This window comes from Siphateles boraxobius, unplaced genomic scaffold, assembly GCF_051911475.1.
Source record: "Siphateles boraxobius isolate OS27281-9 unplaced genomic scaffold, OSU_SipBor_1 8, whole genome shotgun sequence".
NCBI lineage: Eukaryota > Metazoa > Chordata > Actinopteri > Cypriniformes > Leuciscidae > Siphateles > Siphateles boraxobius.
The window spans coordinates 38,758,405-38,780,436 of NW_027509208.1; the positions used below are offsets into that span (position 1 = coordinate 38,758,405).

The following is a 22,032-nucleotide window of genomic DNA, read 5'->3' on the forward strand; positions in this document are numbered from 1 at the left end:
GACCATAGTGTATAAAATGTGCTATATAAATAAACTTGCCTTGCCTAAAGCTCATCAATAATAAAATAGCATTCATTCATTCATATGGAAGTTTTTTCATAACAAAATTCAAATTAGTTAATTTGATTTTTGATTCAGTTCATGCTTTCCCGAATGAGGAAATAAAATTGCATTTGATTTATCATTTGAGAACCCATATTGAGAGTTGGATTTATTATTTAATCATTCGAGCATTTGATTTAACATTTAAGCAGATGTTCTGAGACTTTGATTTATTATTTTATATTTTTAAGCATTTGAATTTGAAATTAGTTAGGAAAAAACTTCCAAACATTCACTCAAATCTTTTTAAAAAAAGTTCATACCTGTAATAAAAACTGATTATCTTTGAGAGACTGCTTAAAGCTGGAGATTATTGGGGGTAAGGGGTCACGGGACCGGAGGCGGTCCCGCGGTGCGCGCGCTCATTGGTTCTGGGCTTCGGGCCGAGTGTCATTCGGTGGGTTCAGACCCTATGGTTCAGACTGACTCTGATGTCAGAGGAGGGGGAGAAGAACACCTGCTTCTGTGTGTGGGACATGGAGCGATTGGTATGAACATGATCTGTCTGTTGTTAAGTTATCATTGCATATGTATTTGCTCCTGACGTGCATTATAATGCCGTGGCGTGTAACGTTACACACTGAGAGCGACACAACGCATCAAAACTATAACGTTATCACTCTCACTATAATCAACGAAGAATGCTTGGAGTGTAACGTTAACGTTACATAGCTTCGGTGATTATAATAGCCATCTAATTATGTTTTTGTGGCTTTGCTGTATTAACTCGGTGTGAAAAGGGTTTTTGTTTCGCTTTCCTTATTGAAAAACACGGAAAACCAGCAACAAAACAACACAGTGACTTAGGTTAAACTTAGCACAAAAAAAAACAACAACAAAAAAAAGACGCAAGACGCGCTTCTTCCAGAGCCGGCTTCAGACTGCGCTCAGCAGGGGGGCATTTATATTCGATGGGTGGGCACTAGGTATGGGGACTTTTTTTCGGATATCAGATATCCTATATTTATTATTGCTACTGCCTTTTCTGTTAGCTATTACCATGAAGTGATGCAACCCATACAATAAACACATAAACCATTACACATTGTTGCAAGACGTGCAACTCTTAAGAAATTTGATTAAATAAGGGTTAAATAGGCCTATAAAAAAATTGCAAGACCGACTCTGACCACAGCTTTATTATAAACAAAGCTAACGAACATGCACACAGTCTCTCACTGACAGGATAGTAGTTTAACTGCTATCTCACTGGCGGAAGAGAGAAAAAAAAGCTACACATCTTTATTCTGCTTTGCAACATAAGCGTTTACAGTAGCCTACTATTAAAAAAGCATCATGTAGTTACCTTTATCAAAACAGTTTATCAGTTTTCATCTGTTTGCTTTGTTTTGAATGCAGTCAGGAATCTCGCGCCAACTGAAAGTCATTTCATTCATGTATTAACGTGCAAGTGATTGAGGGGGGCGGCAGGGGGGTTTCCTCACAGCTCCACACTGTGGTTTTATGTTGGCTTTATTATATTTTCAGCTAAATGAGCAGTTTGTAGACATATATTTTTATTATTTCTCACTGAAATGTGAATTAAATTAAATTGATATTATTTTGTAAATTATATCATAATTCAATTTGGGGGGGCATAAAATACATTTGGGGGGGGGCATTGCCCCCTAATGCCCCCCCCATACCGCCGGCACTGGCTTCTTCAAAAATAATTAACCTTTCTCAATTGAAAATATATCATTTTATAATTTAGGTTAATCTTTTATCAGCTTTTAGATTGTTATTTTTTATAATTTGTGTGGTGAAGGAAAAGTAGTTTACCTCAAAAAATCTGTTCTCCAGAAAATGCTCCATCTCCATCTAACGTTAGGTTCCCTGCGCGCTCGCGCCGCTTTTTTTTTTTCAGTTTTATTGTTAACATTTGCCTGTGTTAATGCCAATTGCATACATTTTAGCACACGTGTGTATTTTTATTGTAAATTTTACTATTTAACCCCCATTTCCTTTAATCTATTTTACACTTGGTACACAAAAATAGCTACACTTAGGACCTTAATAATGTCTCCAATTAAACCTATACTGACTCATGGGGACTAGTGTCACCGTGGGGACTTAAATTGAGGTCCAGTGAGGAAACAAGCTTATAAATCATACAGAATGAGTTTTTGTTGTTGTTGTTTGGTAGGTTTATAGCTAGGGTTAGTGTAAGGGGAGATAATATACAGTTTGTACAGTATAAAAACTATTGTCCATGGAGAGTCCTTACAAAGATAGTAAACCAGTATGTGTGCTAAGGTGAGTGGGAAAAACTCTGCAAATCATAAATCCAACCACTGTGTGGTTGATTTGCTGGAGCTTTGCTGGCATTTAATGGGGAAAATTTGGTACTGCGCCCAAAACAAAATCTTACTGAAAGATTGTTTTTTGAGATACAACAATCTTTGGAACCTCAAATTTGGAAAACAACTTGTTTAGATTTATGGCTTTGATGTTCTTGCAGTTTTTGAGTTCAATATGCTTTATATAAAACATTGTTCATAAATAAATGTCATAAACTTAAACCTCTATAACTTTTTTAAATTTTGTTTTTTACATGTCTGTTCCAAAGAGTTTTGGAGACATGGATATTTTTGTCCCCTATAAGGACCACAGAGGAACTTTTTAAAATCAATGTACAAGGGTTAAAAAAAAGTGGACAAATAACATCCCACAAACATTTTTGAAAACTCTTATTCAAATGGTTTTGTCTTCATATAAAAAAGGCGTTCTGTTTATGTTTCGAGTCAGTTTACTTCCATTTAGGTAATCTTTATCAAAATAATGTTAATTCTTAGCCGTTTAAGTACGTAAACTGCACATAACCTAAATGTAACCAAAATACAATATACAATACAATATATAAATACAATATTGATTTTTTGTTGTTGATTGAACAAGCAATATTGTGTGTATTAGAGTGCTGAAGCACTGAGTGCAGAACTTGATGGCTTCTTTGACATTTTGGAGGAGAGGAGGCGGAGCAATGACTTAAGCCACGCCTTGCGGACCTTTAACCCTCAGCCATACCGTGGAGCCACACCCATTTCAGCTGCCGCTCTCAACAGGATGGTGCTTGAATCCCAGTACCTGAGCTACGTCATACAGGAGGTGAGAGAGAAAGAGTGAGATACAGTACAGTAGTTATTAAAGGAAGATGTCATAGCAGTTTTTGTTCACTGTTTCTTGCTCACACTCCCAGATCGTGGTTGAGAGCGATGATCCGCGTGAGGCAGTTCAAGAGGAAGCGTCTGTGTTACTGGACGAGATGAGTCAAAACCTTCAGCTGGGATTCATCCGACTGCTGGCCTTCGCAATGACCAAAGTTGTTAAAACCTTGTTCAGCTCTATACATGTCAACGAGGATGGACTCACCCGTGTTAGTGTCTTCCTGTCCTTTTAAAAATGAATTATATAAAACAAAAACAAAAAACTTCACTAAAAAATGTGATTTCTGTTATCATTTAGCTCCAACAGGCCATTCAGGAGCATCCCGTCATCCTAATGCCCAATCACAGGAGCTACATGGACTTCCTTGTTCTGTCCTACATCATGTTCACTTATGACCTCTCTATGCCCGTCATTGCAGCCGGAATTCGCAAGTATCTACAGATTTATGTTTTAGTTGTTGGTGGCCAAATCTCACAGTCACATCATGTATATTTTTTTATTTTAAAGGTGCACCAAATAATGGCCAACATTTTAGACAAATGTTTGAAATGACTAACACTTAAAGCTGTAAGGTGGGCAATCCCCTCACAGTGGCCACTAAATGCTGTCATGTCAAATGCTGTCATAGTGCATCATTAAAGATGGATTTAAGAACTTTTAGGCATACTTTAAGGTATTTAGGCGGTGGTAGTAAAATATTTCTCTACTCACCATCTTCCAAATCTCCACCTTTATTTCTCTAACAGCTCTGATGGGGATGAAGCTGATTGGTGAGATGTTTCGACGGTCAGGCGCGTTCTTTATCCGTCGTGCCATTGGCTCAGACAAGCTGTACTGGGCGGTGCTGTCTGAGTATGTCAGAACGATTGTGCGGGTGAGAATTTAGTGCATGCTTTATTATTCCCCCCCCCCCCCCCTTTTTTTTTAAAAGAAATTATTGTACACAACCATTCCAAAAGTTTAGGGTCCGGAAAGATTTTGAATGATTTTAACAGAAGTCTCTTTTTTTGCTCACCAAGGCTCAATTTATTTGAACAAAAATACAGTATAAACAGTAAAATTGTGAAATATTATTAAAAATATCGTACTGAACCCCAAGCTTTTGAATGGTAGTGTATTTGTTACACTGATACTTACAGTAGCAGTTTTTCTACAGACAGGTTATGCTCCATTAGAGTTTTATGTTGAAGGATTACGGAGTAGAACGCTGAAATCTCTCACACCAAAACTAGGTAAGATTACATTTAAGATAGTAAGTTGGAAATGTGAGGCTCTTCATGTTCTTGGTCCTTGAGTTCTGTTTGCATCTGCACAGGAATGATGCACATGGTGTTGGAGCCCTTTTTTAAAGGAGAGGTGTTTGACATCAGTCTGGTCCCCATCAGCATCAGTTACGAGCGTGTGTTGGAGGAGTCGCTTCTCGCTCATGAGCTGCTGGGTGTGCCTAAACCAAGAGAGACCACAGGGGTACAGCTGTTAAAGCGAGCCAAAGTCTCATGCATTTCCAAATATGAAGGAATGAACTTGGTGCTGAGCTCTTGCTGTGATCTGCAGGGTTTGCTGAAAGCCAGGACGGTTCTGAAGGAGGATTACGGCTGCATGCATGTGTGCTTTGGAAACCCTGTGTCTGTCAGAGACCTGGTCAAAGGAAAGATAAACCGCAGGCAGTACAATCTGGTACCCAGGTAATATATACACACGTGACAATTAAAAAAAATAATAATATGTTAAATAGTCTGCATTATGCAGTGATAAATTATTAAAAGAGATCATGACATGAGGAATCAAAATTTCCCTGCGCAGTTGACATATAAGAGGTCTTTGTTTCATTAAAACTTCCTGCAAGTTTCATAGATTAAAATTTCCTCATTATAAACAGCATTTATTTAATCAAGCTCCAAAAACGGTTTGTTTAGATATTGTGTAATCTGTGACATCACACAGGCAAATGCATTTGCATATGCCTGCGTCCAGAGCAAGACAACAGTGAATAGCTATACATCATCACACCATAGGCCCCGCCCACCGGCGCTCAATTGCTTAACGGCTGACACCTGTCAACACCGGATGCGAGAGTCGCGTCAAAAGAAAATAGATGACAACGACTGACGCTATCTACGCTGGATACAATATACAGATGTACGTTCAGTTTCTTATGTACTCCACACTCTTGAGTCTGTCACAACAGGACAAATGCAAGAGTGAAAGAACATTCGCATTGACACTTCTAGTTTAAATTAGCTCATTTGCGTCTCTTTACAGACTTCACAAGGATCCTAGCATCGGAAACAAGTGGATGGGTTAATTCTAATGGCATCCCAAATCACATAAGAGGATCACATGTTTGTTTGGAGCATTTGATTACGGATTGTTTTGTAAACCCGGCACAGAGTAATGGAGAGTAGCAAAGAAACTTGTTGAAAGTTGAAGCAGCCGACTGTATTGGATCTAACAGCTGCATCACTAATTTCATAATGCTTTGTCTGTAAATTATAGTTTTATATAATGTTTTCAAAACACTTACTTTGTGTTGATACTGTTTCCTATGCAATGACGTTAGCCAATCATAACAGTGACCATTTACTGACAAGCCTTAAAGGTGCCATGTGTAAGAATTGAGGTAAAAATATCCAAAAAATGAGCTACACGCATCAAAAGAATGAGAAGAAATAAGGGCGATGATGTCATTAAAAAAATGACAAGTTTTAGTGCTGCAGAGATATCAACCTGAATTAGCATGCTAAATTACTAGCCACGGCCCGACAGGTGTCATAATACCAGTTTCGGCCATGGGAGGCGGTATGCGGGCAACATAACCACCAGCCAAACTGCAATACACAAATAACTTGCACGGCTTGTGGGCGTACTTGAACCTGATGTGTTTGATAGTTAGCTCTACCCACAGATCCGATCCAGTTTTGACCTGTTATCTACCAAGCTGATGATAAAATGTAACATTAGCTAATTATATTATGTTTATTAAATTGCTTTCCTGAGGTAAATCTGACATATTTGTTCTCCAGCTATGTTATTGACCTCTGCACGCTGATTTAAAAAAATGATTGGTCGATATTATGTATGAGGAATACATTTTGGTAAGTTGTAGCCTACTGTAACTTTCAACAGTGTTCGTGTTTTTTTACTATTAGCTAGTAGAGATGATCGGTTCACGTGCGCTAGGGATCTGTCGTGTAACATTTTCAAGCGCCAAAACGGTATTTATTGTTTGAATTGCGTAATAAAATTGACAGAATCTGAGAGCTGAGATTTTTTTATATCATAACTAACCTGCTCTGTCTTGTCTGTCGGTCTCCGTGTCCTCTTTGCTTTGCGATTTTTCTGTGCGTGACAAAATTGATGTGTGGCGTGGCTGAGAGCGTGTGAAAAGTGTCAATTGTGTGTGTCTCACGGTGAATTCGTGAGAGTTGGCAGCTCTGAATGGCACTAGCTTGGTCAGCATCAGCGAATGCTGTCTGTCAAATTAATGTAATTCAGTAGCTTGAAGATGTCATATTTAAAAATCACTTGACATCAACCAACGTTCCTCTGGAGTCAAAACGTCCTCTATTAGGAGTTGGCTCGGCTTCGGCTATGGCTCTAGGGTCGTTGTGAAGGTAGGGGCGGAGCATAGAGACTATGCCGTTTCTCGTTTGTTACTCTAGAGTAGACCAACTCACTTTCTGGAGGTATACTGCCCCCATCTGGTATGGAATGTGGAGTATGAATTGGTTTTTTGGCGGACATGACACAAGGCACCTTTAAAGGAGCCACCCCTTAAAAATTGATCATTTCAGACAGAGGGTCAGAATGAGAATTAAAAAAAGAAAAAAAATCTGCATACAGTAAATATAAATAAACCTAAAAGAAGATTTTAAAAGAATTAAAAAAAAAAAACATGTCATGACCCCTTAAAATCAGTGCTTGGGTATTTATTATGAATAATGCAGTTACATTTTAAATATTATTAAATAAAAACAACAAAATTACACTGAATTATAATAAATTTATAAAAAATATATTTTTTTTATTGAAAATCAAATAAAAAAAATAAAAAAAGCTTTATATTCATATTTTTGTCTAAAAATGTCTTTACTTTTGGTAGTCTTGTGAAATATGTTTTTAAAAATTATGGTTGCTATTCAGGCCCCCACATTGTAAATGCAAGGTCAAGTGGACTGCATTGCATTGTGGGATATACAGTATTTCACTTCACTCTTTTTTTTCTTCTTTCTCATTAACAGGGACCTGCCCATGAAGCCCACTAAGGAGACACAGGAGTTTGTATCTGGTCTAGCCCACATGATCATCCGTTTGCAGGAGAGAAATGCGGTACTGAGCGCCTGGAACCTGATGGTCGTGGTTCTCCTCCAGAACCTCCAGGGCATTGATTTGGACCTGCTGACCAACAAAACCCTCTGGCTGAGGAGAATCGCCCTGCAGTTTGGAGCCCACATCAGATGGCCCAGTAAGGATACATGTAGAGATGACATTCAATAAATAAAACCTGAATAGAATGTTGTGGCAAAAATTCTGTTAAACATCATCACTGCGTAAGAGACACTCAGAGTCAAATTAATAAAAAGAAAAGTATTTATTCTTGCAAGAATAGAGGTTCAGTCTAGTACACAGAAGTTACGCTGTGCAAGAGAGTGACACACAACAGGAAGATATGAGACAGCCTTTATACTGTTTCAAGGTTCCTCCTCACCCGCTGTACCTTTCACCCACTCAGATAAGGTCCTTACTGCTGTTCAGTTTCTACTTAAAGACACAAACTGGTACTGAAATAAACTGGCCGAAACTGACCGTCCCTAAGGTCAGAGGTCCTGTCCCATATGTTCCTGAAAAGTCACGCACAAGCACGTACACACATATACTTTTATACATTGAATAGGTTATTTCTCTTATGATACCTGTTTGGGATCAATCACTATTAAAATTTCCACTACAAGAACATACAATCAGCTCCTTTAAAGGAAGATCGTTTGTTCATTGCCATCAGATACATTCTACAGGCAGCTTCTGTGGCATGCAATCAATTAGCATAGAAAATAATTTTGGCTTATTTGTCAGGTTTTTAAAAAAGTCACTTACAGGGGAAGTCTGCCAAAAGTAAACATTACAAATAAACATGTGAGACTAGTGTGCTGCAAAAGTATATCTCATATTTCATCTCCTGGCCATGTTAATGATAAAACTTCATCTGTTTTAAACAGTTGTCCCAATACTTAAAGCATATTTTAGACAACTTTACATCACAAAAACACACATATTTGTATGGAGGACAACAATATACCCTCTGGAATGCCCCATATACTTCAATTGTACAGTAAGTACATTAATCTAAACCCAATTTTGGCTTTTTACAAACTGTGGGACAATTTGATTATTTTTTGCCATAAATTCAACAGCAGATGCTGTCCATAGAGAAAACACTTACACAATATAGTTTGAGCTCTGTTCTTCTGTATGGTTAGAATATGCATGAGCTCTTTCCAAGGTTCTCTTACTAGTTTAGCTTTTTTAGGTATTGTGGACAACTTGGGACGGTTCTTTAATTCTGGGACTAAAGCCAAACATGTGACTGGGATCAAAAGAAAACAACAAAACCCCGATTCAGGGCTGTTCCTATAGCAATCACACAGGATAAACAGGATAGAAGTTCTTAAATTTGTGTGTTTGGTCTTGAGGAAAGAAAAGATGCTTGTTTAAGCCCTGTTAATTACAATAATAACTTCTTCAGAATCATAGCAAAAATAATGGTTTTATTGTCATATCAATATTTTTAATGGGAAAGTTTGGAAGCTTCAGACTTGACCACCCAAGCAACACCCTAGCAACTGTGTAGTGGAAAAACATACCATTTCATACTATCTTTTTGTTTTGAAGAGCATGTTTTGGATTCTGATGTGATGTCATCGAGCATGACCCTGCATCACTCAGTAGTGCGCTGTGAGAGGGGGCGTGTCTATTTAGTGGAGGAGGCGGGCCCAGGACCTGTCATTCAAGAGGAGGGCGTGTTCAGACGTGCTGCTGCTGTGCTCATGTGCGCCTCCTACAGGAATCAAGCAGTACATGTATTCACACGGCCAGCTATGGTGGCAGTTGCTATCACAACAGCTGTAAGCAGCAGGTCAGGTGAGTAGTATGAGACTATCACAGGAAGTTTTCATAGATTTTACTCACCCTCATGTTATTCATTGCAAAAATTGTTTTTTTCTGTGGAACATTGATATTTTAAGGAATTTCCAAGAACTGATTTCAAACTTTAAGCTTTAAAATGTATGAAAAAAAAGCACAATAAATGTATTTCATATAACGATGCAAATTTCTAAGGTATGATTTTCAGTGAATAAACTACTGTCTCCGTGAAATTAAAATGTAAGGTTTTTTGGCTTTGAGTATGAATATGTTATCCTTAAGGTTATCTATAAGTTAGTGTGCTCCAAAACAATGACAAAATGTACATTTAGAAGATAAAAGCGTTTAAAACTTACAGTCTCTCACTTCCGCCAATATGGATCAAAGGTTTTGGTGACATCACTTTGCACTTCAGCTTCTTAGCTGATTTTCTGTCCAATCAAATGCTCTCTAGTATTGTCCCGCCCCTACACTATAAAAAGATGCTGAAGCTGCGGCTGAAATCAGTAACTTGTGCACAGTTACTATTTTCTACATGGTGAATGGCACATATGGTGCAATATATTGGGAAAAGGGAACAATTCAGACAGTGTAAATATGCTTTCCTCCGGGGCGAATGAAGTCTGGTTTCACGTTAGTGTCACGTGAACAGCCTTAGCTCCTGTTCAGAAACACGATACACAGCGAATCATATGTGCGAGTCGGCGCAGATCACAACACTTATCGGATGCATTTGAATTCGGGACAGAATGCTCTATTTTAAAACAATGGAGGAGATCAGGAGGAGAAACGGTTAGACTCGGCATTAGAAACAGCACTGTCAAGCAGAAGAGACATCATCGATGCCAGGCATGCACCAACAAAAATTAAACACTTTTCAAACTACACATCCTCAGCATGACTATGTTCACTATTTTGCTTTAGTAACAGTTTCATATTAAATCTAAAATGGTAATCTATTGGACTGTAGAGCTGTCAAATAAGGCTTTGCTGAGCTCAGCGGCTCTGGACGAGCTGTGATATAAAGGAAACGCTATTGGGAAGGAGCTGATCGATATGTCCTACCCTGACTTCCTGTTTAAGTGCCAATTACGTCACCATAGTGAATAATGCTGCGTGTTTTAGTGGGGCTTTAAATATTAGTCTGTTACTCACACAAAGCTAATATATGACTCAAAAACATGACTTTTATGGCTCTTTTTTTTCTCCCCTTCACTTTCACTGTGAAAAAAGTAGCATGTATTTTGTGTTCCACACAAGAAAGAAATCAGGTTTAGAACGACATGAGGGTGAATAAATGATGAATTGTTATGTTTAGCTGAACTGATCCTTAACCATTTTGTTTCCTTTCCAGATGACGTCTTTCATCATTTTAAGTTCCTTCTGGAGCTCTTTTCCAATGAGTTTGTCTTCATCCCTGGTCAAGCGGTTCAGGTGAGTCTGATTGTCTGAATGAAGCTGTTGAACACAGGACATCCATCTAAACATCTGCCTCTCTCTCAGGACTATGAGGAGGGCTGCTTTTTGCTACAGCAGTCTGGTGTGATCAGCCGCTCAGATGGAAAGGTCAATGTGAGAGACAAAGGCCAGGAAACCATCGTCTTCCTCAGAGCCATTCTGCAGCCTTTTATTGAGAGTTACCAGGTGATTGTAGTCATCAACACAATTGACCCTTCGCAAAGACCCGCCCCCCTTAGTTACTGTCGCTATGTCCGACAAGCTACGCCGCTCTCACGCACACACCATGTTCTCACGCAGTGAAAAATACATCGCGGATCAGAGAGGAGACTGACAATACGCTGACAGACAGGACAGACCAGGTTACTTTTCGGTTACTTTTGATATTAAACATATTAAACAAAGTCTCACCTTTCAAATTTGGTCAATTTTAAAAAGAAATTTAAACAATAAATACCGTTTTGTGGCTCTTTAATGTGTCGTGACAGATCGCTGTAGAGCCTCAGTTAAAGCTGCTCGTGAACCGATCATCTCTTCCTTCTAGTTCATTTATAGCATCAAACAAACATGAATGAACATAAGAAGGAAAGTTCTTTTAACCGCGGAAAGTCGTCAGTTTATATTCAGTTTTTCAAGTTCAAATCCTCCCATGTTAATCTACTAACTCTCCTGACTGCTTTGTCGGACAAAATGGCGGATGGCGAAGTATGATTGGTCAGATCACCTGTCAATCAAGCTCCCTGCGAAGGGTCAATTGTCCAGGCAGTTCACCATGTCGACTGGTGAGTAACAGGGTGTTGAACACGTCAGCACTGATATGAGTGTGTTTAGGTGGTGTTTAGGTACCTGTGTGAAGAGAGCTCGCAGACATTCAGAGAGAAGATGTTTTCAACCAGCATCCGCAGTTTCATTATGAAGCTCCTTATTTCAGGTGTGGGTCATTTTCAGTTGAAGACTTTAGTGAAATAACCTTGATGATTATGTTACAGTCTCTCAGGTAAAGTTACGTCTCTGTCTCAGGTGAAGTTCAGTCGTATGAGGGTTTATCATCTGACCTACAGAGGAACGTTCTCTCAGCTTTGCTCAGGATGGCTGCTGTGACCAAAACTAAAGTGTAAACACATACAACACACATCTAGAAATGAAAAATGAACTTTTAAAATGAAATGGATTCATGAGCACAGAAATTAAGTTAATAACAATGACATCTTTGTATTTCAGCGACGACCAGGATGAGTTTAGAGTGAATAAATCTGCAGTGAAGAGAATATGGGACATGCTGAGTAAGATTGATTTTTGTTCTGATCTACAATCTTTAAGTTTTGCATAGTTTTGTTGGAAACTAAAGGGTATATTTGCTCTGTTGAGTAGTGTAATGTGTTGTACTTTGTCTTCATCATGACAGATGGTGGATGGACCCCCCGAATCAGTGTAGATGCCAGACTGTGATGAGAAAAATCGGACAACAGCAACTCTTGAATCTTTTATTGTAGAAGTGCTAATAAGTATTAGTATCATGTGTTTTTAGTGTCAAACACAGAGTAAACCTTCAGTAGCAGCTCTAGATGTAGAACTTCAGCAATTTTGGACTGTTATGGAAATACATATAATTTAATTTTCTGAAAATCATCCAGACAATAATGGTATTTAACAGCAAAATATACATTTTAAGATATTCTTATCTTTTAAGTATGTTTATCAAGCTATTTAATGTTTTTCAATTTGATAATCAAATAATTGCATTAATGAAATATTTTTTTAAATATATTTTTCTATGATATAATTGTAATAAAATCTTGATTACTTGATAATGTACATTACTTTGTTGATTGAGGCAACACAAAGAAACATGAAATGAAGTATCTTCAAAGGAAAGTCAACCATAAATCGTTTAAACACAGATATGTTAAAGGGATAGTTCACCCAAAAATCAAAATCATCCTCATGTTGTTACAAACCTGTTTAAGTTTCTTCTGTTGAACACAAATGAAGATATTTTAAAGAATGTTTGGGTGTACTACCTCTAGGAAGATAGTTAGCACATGGGGGTCGGAAGCAAAAAAAGTGGGTGGGTCCTCCCCCAGAAAAATGGTACTGGAGTAAATGCCATTTCATGTATTCTGGTGCCTTTTAATTAAACAAGTAAACTAAACTCCGCTTCACGTCGTGCATTAAATGCACAGCTATCCGTGGATTATCCCGCTGCTGATACCATGCATGGTCATTTGCCAGGCATTGACAATGTAAAGCTGTTATTGATGTTTACAACGCAATATTTGACTGGAAGGGTACAACGGGCGGTTATTTTCTTCAGTGCGGCTCGTTGAGAAATATATGATTCAGCAGAAATGGAGTTGATTTTATTTGGGCATTCCTTAAGTGGAATGGATTTGACTGACTGCGCTCTGAAAAGCTAACAGACATATTCACTGACGACGGTAAAAGTGAGTGGGTCCAATATGATTGGTCTTAAAAAGTGGGTGGGTCTTGTCCCACCCATAGCAACGAGTAAATCGTTTACATCACCTTTAAAATAAGTTTATTAAAACTTGCAACTTAACATACTGTATTTAACGGTTTTTTTCACTGAATCGTTTGATCCAGATAATAAATAGGTTATATTTTAAATTGCTTTTATGTCCCATAGAAGAAGAAAAAAACATGTCTCGAGTGTGAGTAAATTAAGACAGAAACGAAATTTCTGAGTGAACTATCCTTTCAAGAAATTGTCAACTTTTGCCCGCCCCCTCCCCCTCCCTTTTTTTTTTCTCCATTTTCCTGTTAATGGATCAACAGCGTGTAGGTATTCCTCCACTTGTCTTCTTTGTTTCTCTATTTGCTCTCTCTGTTGATTCTGCTCTTTCACCCATTCATCCACGTCGCCTTTAAAAATCACCATCTGTTGCAGCCAGCGGGCTGTGGACACGATGAGAAACAGCGCCCCCTGCAGGACGTGTCTGACAGCGACACACACAGACGACACGACTGCCAGCAACTGAGAGAGAGACTCCCACAGCAAACACACTCCCTCCAGGTAATGAACTGCCGCTTTACCTAAATACGGCAAAAGGTACAATAGGCGCTCTTCATCGTCGGTAGTCGATAACATGTTATCAGAGTCATTAACACATGGCTCGATTAAAATATTCCAGGCAGCTTTGGCAAAGTGTTGAACGGCATGACGTAGAGGCAAGAGCGCCAGGTACAGCTGACACGTCGCGGTAGCCAAAGTTTGAAGAAACAAACGACACTCGTTAATTGCTTTTCCTGTGAATGATAGGGAAAAAATCCCATACTGTTACAAAAATCAGAAAATGTGGTTTCACTTTATTTTACAGTGCCCTTGTTACACGTTTAGCCTACCACATAATAACAGTAAACATACAACTAATCTACTTCAACCAAACCTGTAAGTACATGTAGTAAATTAATATTAATCAGTACTTAAATATAGAATTACAATGACACCTTAAAATACAGTTTATAACCGAAAATGTTTAATAGGCCTAATAAGTAGAGCTATTACTATGTACTTATGAAAGGTAGAAATGCAATTTCAGTTACAAATAAGGTTCCAGTTGTTTACATTGATTAACAAGAACTAACAATAAAAATAAAAAAGTAAGTAATTTAGTCATCTTGGGTAATGTTATTTACAACATCTAGCCTAGTAATGCATTATTAAAATCAAAAGTTGTATTTTAGTAATATTTTTTAATGGACCTAACATTAAGTTAGAATTTAAAATGAAGTTGTATTTTTATTAACTAACAAAAACAAAGATTATTAAATAAACACTGTAGCAAACGTTTAATAAATAAATACTGTAGCAAAGTAGGCCTATTGCTCATTATTAGTTATATGAGTCTAAAATTGTTTACCATCCACGAAAAAAATTATCCAAATCACCAACAGGATCCTCATCCACATTTTGATGATGACTGTGATCCTCGAATAGTCGTGAATGTGGAATGACTGTCTGGGTCTGTTTGTGAGAAACGAAACTCAAGATAAACAGGTTCCTCAGGCAGGTGAATGTCACAGTGCTGTGTGATAGTAAACACACTGACAGCTATTGTTACCATATAGTGCACTGCCAGTGTCACTGATAAAACAATATTCCCTGTTGTTATGGACACATTTTGAAGACTGTGATATGCATTCCCACAATTATTAACATCATCAATCTAGCAAAGTCTTTCACTTTTAAAATAGGTTTTATTGTTCCTTGCACATCTGCATTAATCGTATAGAGGCGTGGAAGGTATTAACATACATATGCACACATACTTGAGTGTGTAGATTATGTTTGTTATATATGTATAACATATGACCAAAAACAGTTAAGTGTGACATCCCTGACCAAACTTAAGTTGTTTCAAGTTAATCAGTGTGATGTTAATGATCTTCACTCACACCATAAGAAAGACACGACAAGCGTGATTTTAGCACAAAAACAGTACATTTAATTCAAGTGTTCCCCAGCACAAGTGCACAGGAAAAGAGCCGCTGTCCGGCCGTCTCTCCTTTCACTGCGTACAGAGAGAATTATGGAAGGATGAGCTGCTACTATAACACTCCAAAGACCATCGAAACACAACAGAACTACAGCCACACCGAGAGAGAGAGGGAGAGTGAGGCTAAACGAGTGTTACAGCGGATGAAGAAAGGAAGAAAAAGAGAGAGAGAGACCTGTGGACTGATCAGATGGATGAGGCTGTAGGGCAATAAATATTGAGGCAACAACAATTATAAAAAATAACATTATAGTCTGACCTTAGCAATAGTACATGTAGGGAGATTGTAGAAGGGAATGTTGGGTAATGTAGTTTTGCCATCACTTCCAAGCAGTTAGGTAACAGTGTACAGTGATGCTGCCTTTAAGTCTTCCGGGGAAGCTCCTACTTACAAGTTCGAAAGTCAATTTGAAATGCTTTTAAGTGATCGGAATAAAATGTATTTCATATTTAACTTCCTGACAAACACAAGAAGCTTTTTAGCAGAAAATGAAGAGTAAAAGATGTGCATTAGCCTAAGTGCGGGGAATGATGTAAAATTGGATTTTGTTTCCCCATAAACCAACACATTTAATGGCTAGTTTTCTTCGACAGTTCAGTTAATTGGACTAAATGTGGTTAACAATAGCAATGAAAACCAAATCATGACCAATAAGATTGATTAACTGACATAAAAATCCAGTTTCCCACCGGTAATTTGACGGCATTCGACTCGTAAATACGATCGTTCCTACGTGACCTGAAGGCAGCATGTGAATACAGTATGAATGAATGTTTTTTTACTGAGAGGCACATACTACAGTAATGTCTAGCCTAAAACACATGAATCTGTACATTTTTATTCGTCTTACTTTTTTACTTTTACATTTTCATCAAGTACAAAGTTAAAATGCCTTTTGTTAATATATTCATAAAAGAGTAAAATAATAGTGCTTTTTCAAGACTACACAACATAAAAACAGTCATTGTCAAGACCAAGTCACTTCTCAACGATATAGGTTCACGTCATTCTTTTCTAGATTACCATTTAAGAATAATGTATAGCACCTTTTTGAAACAACCCTCCGCACGGTCTCTCTTCGAAATATTATTTCTAAAATAACGTCACGCAAGAGCCCCGCCTTCTTTAAAGCTGACAACAGGCTCACTGGTCGTCTCTCGAACGCATCACCTGTCAATCATCTTCCCCACACGGGTTCATAAATAGAAAAGAATTCTCTGGTCACTGCATTTATTAGACACGGCCATCTCTGACTCACAGCTCCACCCCTTTATTATAACAGCCATGCATAATCATACACTAGCCAATAATCACGGCAGAATTACTCTAAAAGAATTTAAAAACACTCAAAAGCACACAAAATGTATTCAATTTCTAAAAAAGAGGCAAACTTATCTATGTACAATTCATTTACCACTGAAGTCTCGACTAATAACGATCAAACCTCACGTTGCGTTACGAGATTCACCAGCCTTCACCAAACGAACACAAACAGACTCTAAGGCTACGAGCGGTTCGACCCAGCACAGTGCCACAAAGATCCTGCTAAAGGAGTTGGATCCTACCAAGCGAACGTTTAAAGGAGAACATCCTGCATTTTAGATGTTCGCTTTCATCGTCTTGAACTCTTAAAACTCTCACACTTGTTAAGTTTGGTTCGATTTAAACGAACCCTGATGCGATTGCTGTTAGTGCGGTTAATTTGAGTAAGTGTGAACGCTGCCACCTGAAGCACCAAACAAGCGGACCGAGACGCTGAAAAGATGCGACTCGATCCGCTTCCAAACAAACTCTGGTGCGGTTCGACTGAAATATGAACACAACATGGACCGAAGACATGTAAACGAACCCAAAACTGGACATCTCACAAGATGTGACCCTAAAAAGGACAGAATGGTCAAGCATGTCTTTTTTTCTCGTCGTAGTCATGATGTTGGGTATTTTCTCTTTTGGACGAAGAAAACCGAGTGTGAACACACGCTAAATGATATTGGAGCAAAATATGTCAGAAAATGGTTTAAAGGGGGTTGGGATGAAATTCGTCTTTAAAACCTGCCGGTCACAGAAATGCTGTCTGTAGAAAAGCATTTCTAGACAGAATAAGCCAAATTTTTTTGTATTTAAACATGGTAAAAGGAGAGTAGCCTACTAGACACTTATTCTCTTAAGTTACGACAAAAATGGACTGAAATAAAGTGTTTTGAATCACATTTGCCCAAAGTGAATTATTATAATCATCAAACAACAATCCAATATCTTCAAACGTCTTAAATGGCAGGATGTTTTCCTTTACGATCGGTTTCGGAGCATGAGCTAAAGCAGAAGTTTACTATAACCTGTGGGCCATAAGCATATTTCAACATCAACTGTGACATAACCATTCAGGTTTGAATCTGAATTTAAACTGCAAAACATAAAACAGTAACGTTAATGAGTTGGTTGACTTGCTTTTAACATGTCAGCCAAAAGTTCAAAGAAATGAGCAACCCTCAATTAACAAGTAGTCTAATGTGCTAGTTGTATTAGAGAAACCAAAAAAGTTTCCTTTCCGGGTTGAAATGTGATCTGTATAAACTCTACCCTCCAGCGAGGGCCAATGTAATTAATCAAATTCGTACAAAATTTCGAAGCACATCTCTGTGAGCACCAGAGTCCTGTTTACTTCAGATCTGAAACAGGATTATAAAACAGCACACGTAGTAGAGTTGTACAGTAATCCAGTTTGCACGTAATCCAAGTGTGTGAACTCTCAGATTGCACCAGAATAGGACTCTGGATTCTGGGAGCACCAAGTGACCAGCTTTTATGACATCTCACAGATGGGCCACTTTCCCAGAATCCCGAGCAAGGAGCACTGAATGTATCAGACTATCAAAAACCAGAACGGTAGAACCACAATGCTAGTCAGCCTGTAGATGAGCACGTGGGCTGATCCGTACGCAGTTCAGCACGAGAGAGGCTACGTTCACACCGCAAGAGCTTGATTCAGAATCGATACATTTTTTGATCATTCATTTTGTCAATATTTGAAATCCTAAATGTTTAAATTACAATATGAATCCAATTTGGCCTCAGACTTTAAGACCCCACTGTATTTTATTAAAAAAAAGATTGAATTATTGTAATATTGTAAATATTAAAAATTTCCTTTTTAACACATTATATAGTAGAATTTACAAATCATTTTATTTATGGCTATTTAAATTAAGCAACTACACTACCATTTAAAATTTTGAGGGAAGTCTGGCTTATTTTATTTGATCGAAAAGACAATACGAAACTAATATTGTGAAATATTACAATTTAAAAGAACTGTTTTTTATTAGAATATGTTTTAAAATGTAATTTGTTCCTGAAATGTCAGCATCATCACTCTAGTCTTCAGTGTCACATGACCCTTCAGAAATCATTTTTGTATGCTGATTTGTTGCTCAAGAAACATTTCTGATTATGCCGAGTTGTGCTGCTTCATATTTTTGTGGAAACCGTGATGAATTCTTTTCCAGAATTTCCTTGATGAATAGAACGTTCAAAAGAACGGCGTTTATTTGAAATAGAATCTTTTGTAACATTACAAACGTCTTTACTGTCACTATTCACCTATTAAATGCGTCCTTGCTGAATAAAAGTATTCATTTACTTATAAAAAACAAACAAAAAAACTTACACACCCCAAACTTTTGAACAGTGGTATTTGTTGAAAATTGCATGAACCAGTCTGTTCACACTGAAATCACAGTGCAAAAAAAAAAAAAGTTGGAAGTTGAACTCACACTACCTTCAAAAACATGCAACTGCGATGTGAACGTAGCCGAGCTGAACCGGGAGCAAGTCCGGAGAGAGTGAGAACGAAGCACCATGAAACTGCACCATGGAGTTCCTGCACCAAAACACACGCAGGAGCTAAAACTACACAACATCCCTGATACCTGACTGAACACACAAACACTGGACACAGTAAGAGTGGTGGTGTCTGGACACGTGCTGAGTGAAAACGGCAAGATCTGGCAGAATCGGATGCAAATAAGTCCATGCGGAAGTTCAGCTTCTGTCTGCTGGCGGAATATTGCATCAGACAACAGAAAAATAGTGAATAAACTTTCTCTCACAAAGGAGTAAGAAACTGTCATCTTTACTCACCCTCGTGTCATTACAAGACTGTACGAATTTCTCTCTTCGGTGAGGGTGAGTAATATAATTTTGAACTATCCTTCTACATTAATGTGTCTGAGTGTGTAACAGCTATCAGCATGCATGCGTGTGTGTGTGTGTGTGTGTGTGTGTGTGTGTGTGAGATGTGACACAGCTCTCTCACTGTATGTGCCCTATAGGCTCCAGCAGAAAGGCATCATACGGGACTGTGTGCTGCGTTTGTATTGCTGAGAGAGAGACAGGGAGACACAGAGAGAGAGAGAGAGAGAGAGCACCATAGTTGAGTTAGTGGAGTTGTGTGTGAATAGTACTGTAGTTTAGTAGTACCATATTAAGAGCGTAACCTGTAAACAGTGTATTGTTGATTCTTCAAGCACACCTTCTCTCTCACAGGAAAAGTGTGTTTATGCGTGAAAATTATGTTTGTGTAGATGTTACACGTGTCCTAACCAGGCATGATATGATGAAGCGTCGAATGATAATGTTAATATGACACTTTGTCCAAACTAGCAGCGATTCGCCTGATTTCTATACATGTACTGGTAGAAATAATATGCAGCACTGCTTAATCAATCTCATGTAAATATGTCTGAGGTAAAATTGTCCAAAAAACTAAAATTGTATTTAATATTTTTTTTATAGCAACACATTGGAGGGTGTGGTTGCGGCCCAATTAAACAAACACTTAATTGAAAATAATCTATTTGAGCCTCATCCATCTGGTTTTGGGAAATTACACAGCACTGAGACTGCATTGGTTAAAGTCACTAATGACTTACTAATAGCCTCCGCCTCCATGTCCTTTCTTATTCTCTTAGTTCAGCCTTTGACACTATTGACCATGCACTGTTACTTAATCGTCTTGAAAAAGTATTTGGTTTGTCAGAGACAGTTCTTGGCTGGTTCAAGTCTTATTTTTTTATTTTTATGGGCGGCTATAGGTCCAAAGTTGGTTCTGTTCATACTTGAGTCCCACAGGGGTCAGTATTGGGTCCCTTACTTTTTAGTATGTATATCTATCCACTTGGTCAACTATTAAGATTAACTATCACTTTTATGCTGATGATACGCAGATTTATATCCATTCTAGCAATGGATATATATGGTCAGCAAGTGGACATTGTGCAACTGTATTGCTGAGATCAAGATTTGGATGTCTAATAATTTTCTGTCTTTAAATGGCTCTAAAACAGAAATTATGCTCCTTGGCTCTCCTCATCAACTGTGAAAGGCTAGGTCTAATTATCATAAATCGTGATGCAGTATATCATTTCAATTTTTTTCTTTTTGATATTGGGGAGAAACATGACCTGCACATATTTTCCGTGAGATATATAAAACATCAAATATGTATCACTGCAGCATTTCGCTTCCAGTCTGGACAGAACAAAGACTCGACGCTTGAAAGTTGCCACATCTTTCCTAGTTAGTTCACGCTGCAACATCAGATTAGGGTTAGGGGAACAGGACTCGCCCGGTTCGTGCATTCAGAGAGCGTCTGCTTCTGTTTCACACTAGTTAACCAGCGGTTTGTGCTCTATATTTTCACGCTCGGACAAACATACACTTGCAAACTCACTCACATTTTGTCTCTGTCAGTTGTGTGAGAGAGAAAGAGTTGTCACAGTTGAAACATGACAAAAAAGAAGAAAACGTCGGACAATAAAATACAAGAAAATCAAAAATGTGAAATTGTGTTTTCAAATAAATATGTGAAATGTGGCTGTCTATTGGGTTGAATATTAATCTTAGGATAGCACCAGCCGTTCACAGGCCACGAGCAAACATGAAGAACACAAGAAGGTGGAGCTTATTGGAAAGGAAAGGAAGAAGAGAGACGTCACGACGCCATCATGACGTGTGGTGGGCGGAGCTTCAGAAACAGGCGAAGTATTCCTTCAGCGGAGCGAAGAGGTGGCGGATCACAGGCACGCTCCATGACCTTCCCAGAAGCCTTTGCCTGGCGAGTCGACTCATGTTGGACACGTCAGTGTAATGGACAGGGAAGCCAAACACTCTGAAATGAACAAAGCAGTGGATTTTACCCACAAATTAAGCCTATTAAAATTTTTTGTATTGTGACATTTTTATGACTTTTAACTATATATTATTTTATAATCATATTATTTTTATATAGAGTAATTAGATCATTATATTCTTATTTTAGGGCAATTAAGCACATTTTTGCATTATTATTATGCCATTTATTGTATTTTATATTCATTTTATTATTAAATGATTCATTATTAAAATTACTAAAATTATTTTATTTCTCATTAAAAGTGTAATAGAGCTGTTGTTTTTTTACTTGATTATTGTAATACATTTAATTTTTTATCATTAACAACAAATAAAAGAGTACAACAAAGCTAAAATGATTTATGAAATTCATTTTATAAATGTAGAGTTTTTTTCAGGATTCTATGATAAATAGAATGTTCAAAAGAAACATTTATTTGAAACTGAAATCTTTTTTTAACATTAGAAATGTCT

General features: G+C 37.8%; 2 protein-coding genes across 3 annotated transcripts in view; one reads left to right on the top strand and one right to left on the bottom strand.

Annotated features, from left to right (window-relative positions):
* Window positions 1-457: 457 nt before the first annotated feature.
* Window positions 458-12,684, top strand: gnpat2 (glyceronephosphate O-acyltransferase 2). The gene is made up of 16 exons (XM_077220651.1): window positions 458-590; window positions 3,019-3,210; window positions 3,302-3,478; window positions 3,568-3,697; window positions 4,017-4,144; window positions 4,427-4,502; window positions 4,586-4,737; window positions 4,825-4,955; window positions 7,512-7,735; window positions 9,160-9,408; window positions 10,766-10,845; window positions 10,915-11,055; window positions 11,701-11,800; window positions 11,890-11,983; window positions 12,091-12,152; window positions 12,275-12,684. The coding sequence occupies exons 1-16, from the start codon at window positions 534-536 to the stop codon at window positions 12,316-12,318; spliced, it is 2,037 nt and encodes a 678-aa protein (XP_077076766.1). The 5' UTR covers window positions 458-533; the 3' UTR covers window positions 12,319-12,684.
* Window positions 12,685-15,312: 2,628 nt separating this feature from the next.
* dnmt3aa (DNA (cytosine-5-)-methyltransferase 3 alpha a) overlaps window positions 15,313-22,032 on the bottom strand; it is a 62,696-nt gene continuing 55,976 nt past the window's right edge. For both annotated transcript variants that reach the window (XM_077220648.1, XM_077220647.1), the window contains one exon: window positions 15,313-21,556. In XM_077220648.1, coding sequence (XP_077076763.1) covers window positions 21,415-21,556 — 142 coding nt within the window. In that variant the 3' untranslated portion in view covers window positions 15,313-21,414. The remainder of the gene's footprint in view (window positions 21,557-22,032) is intronic.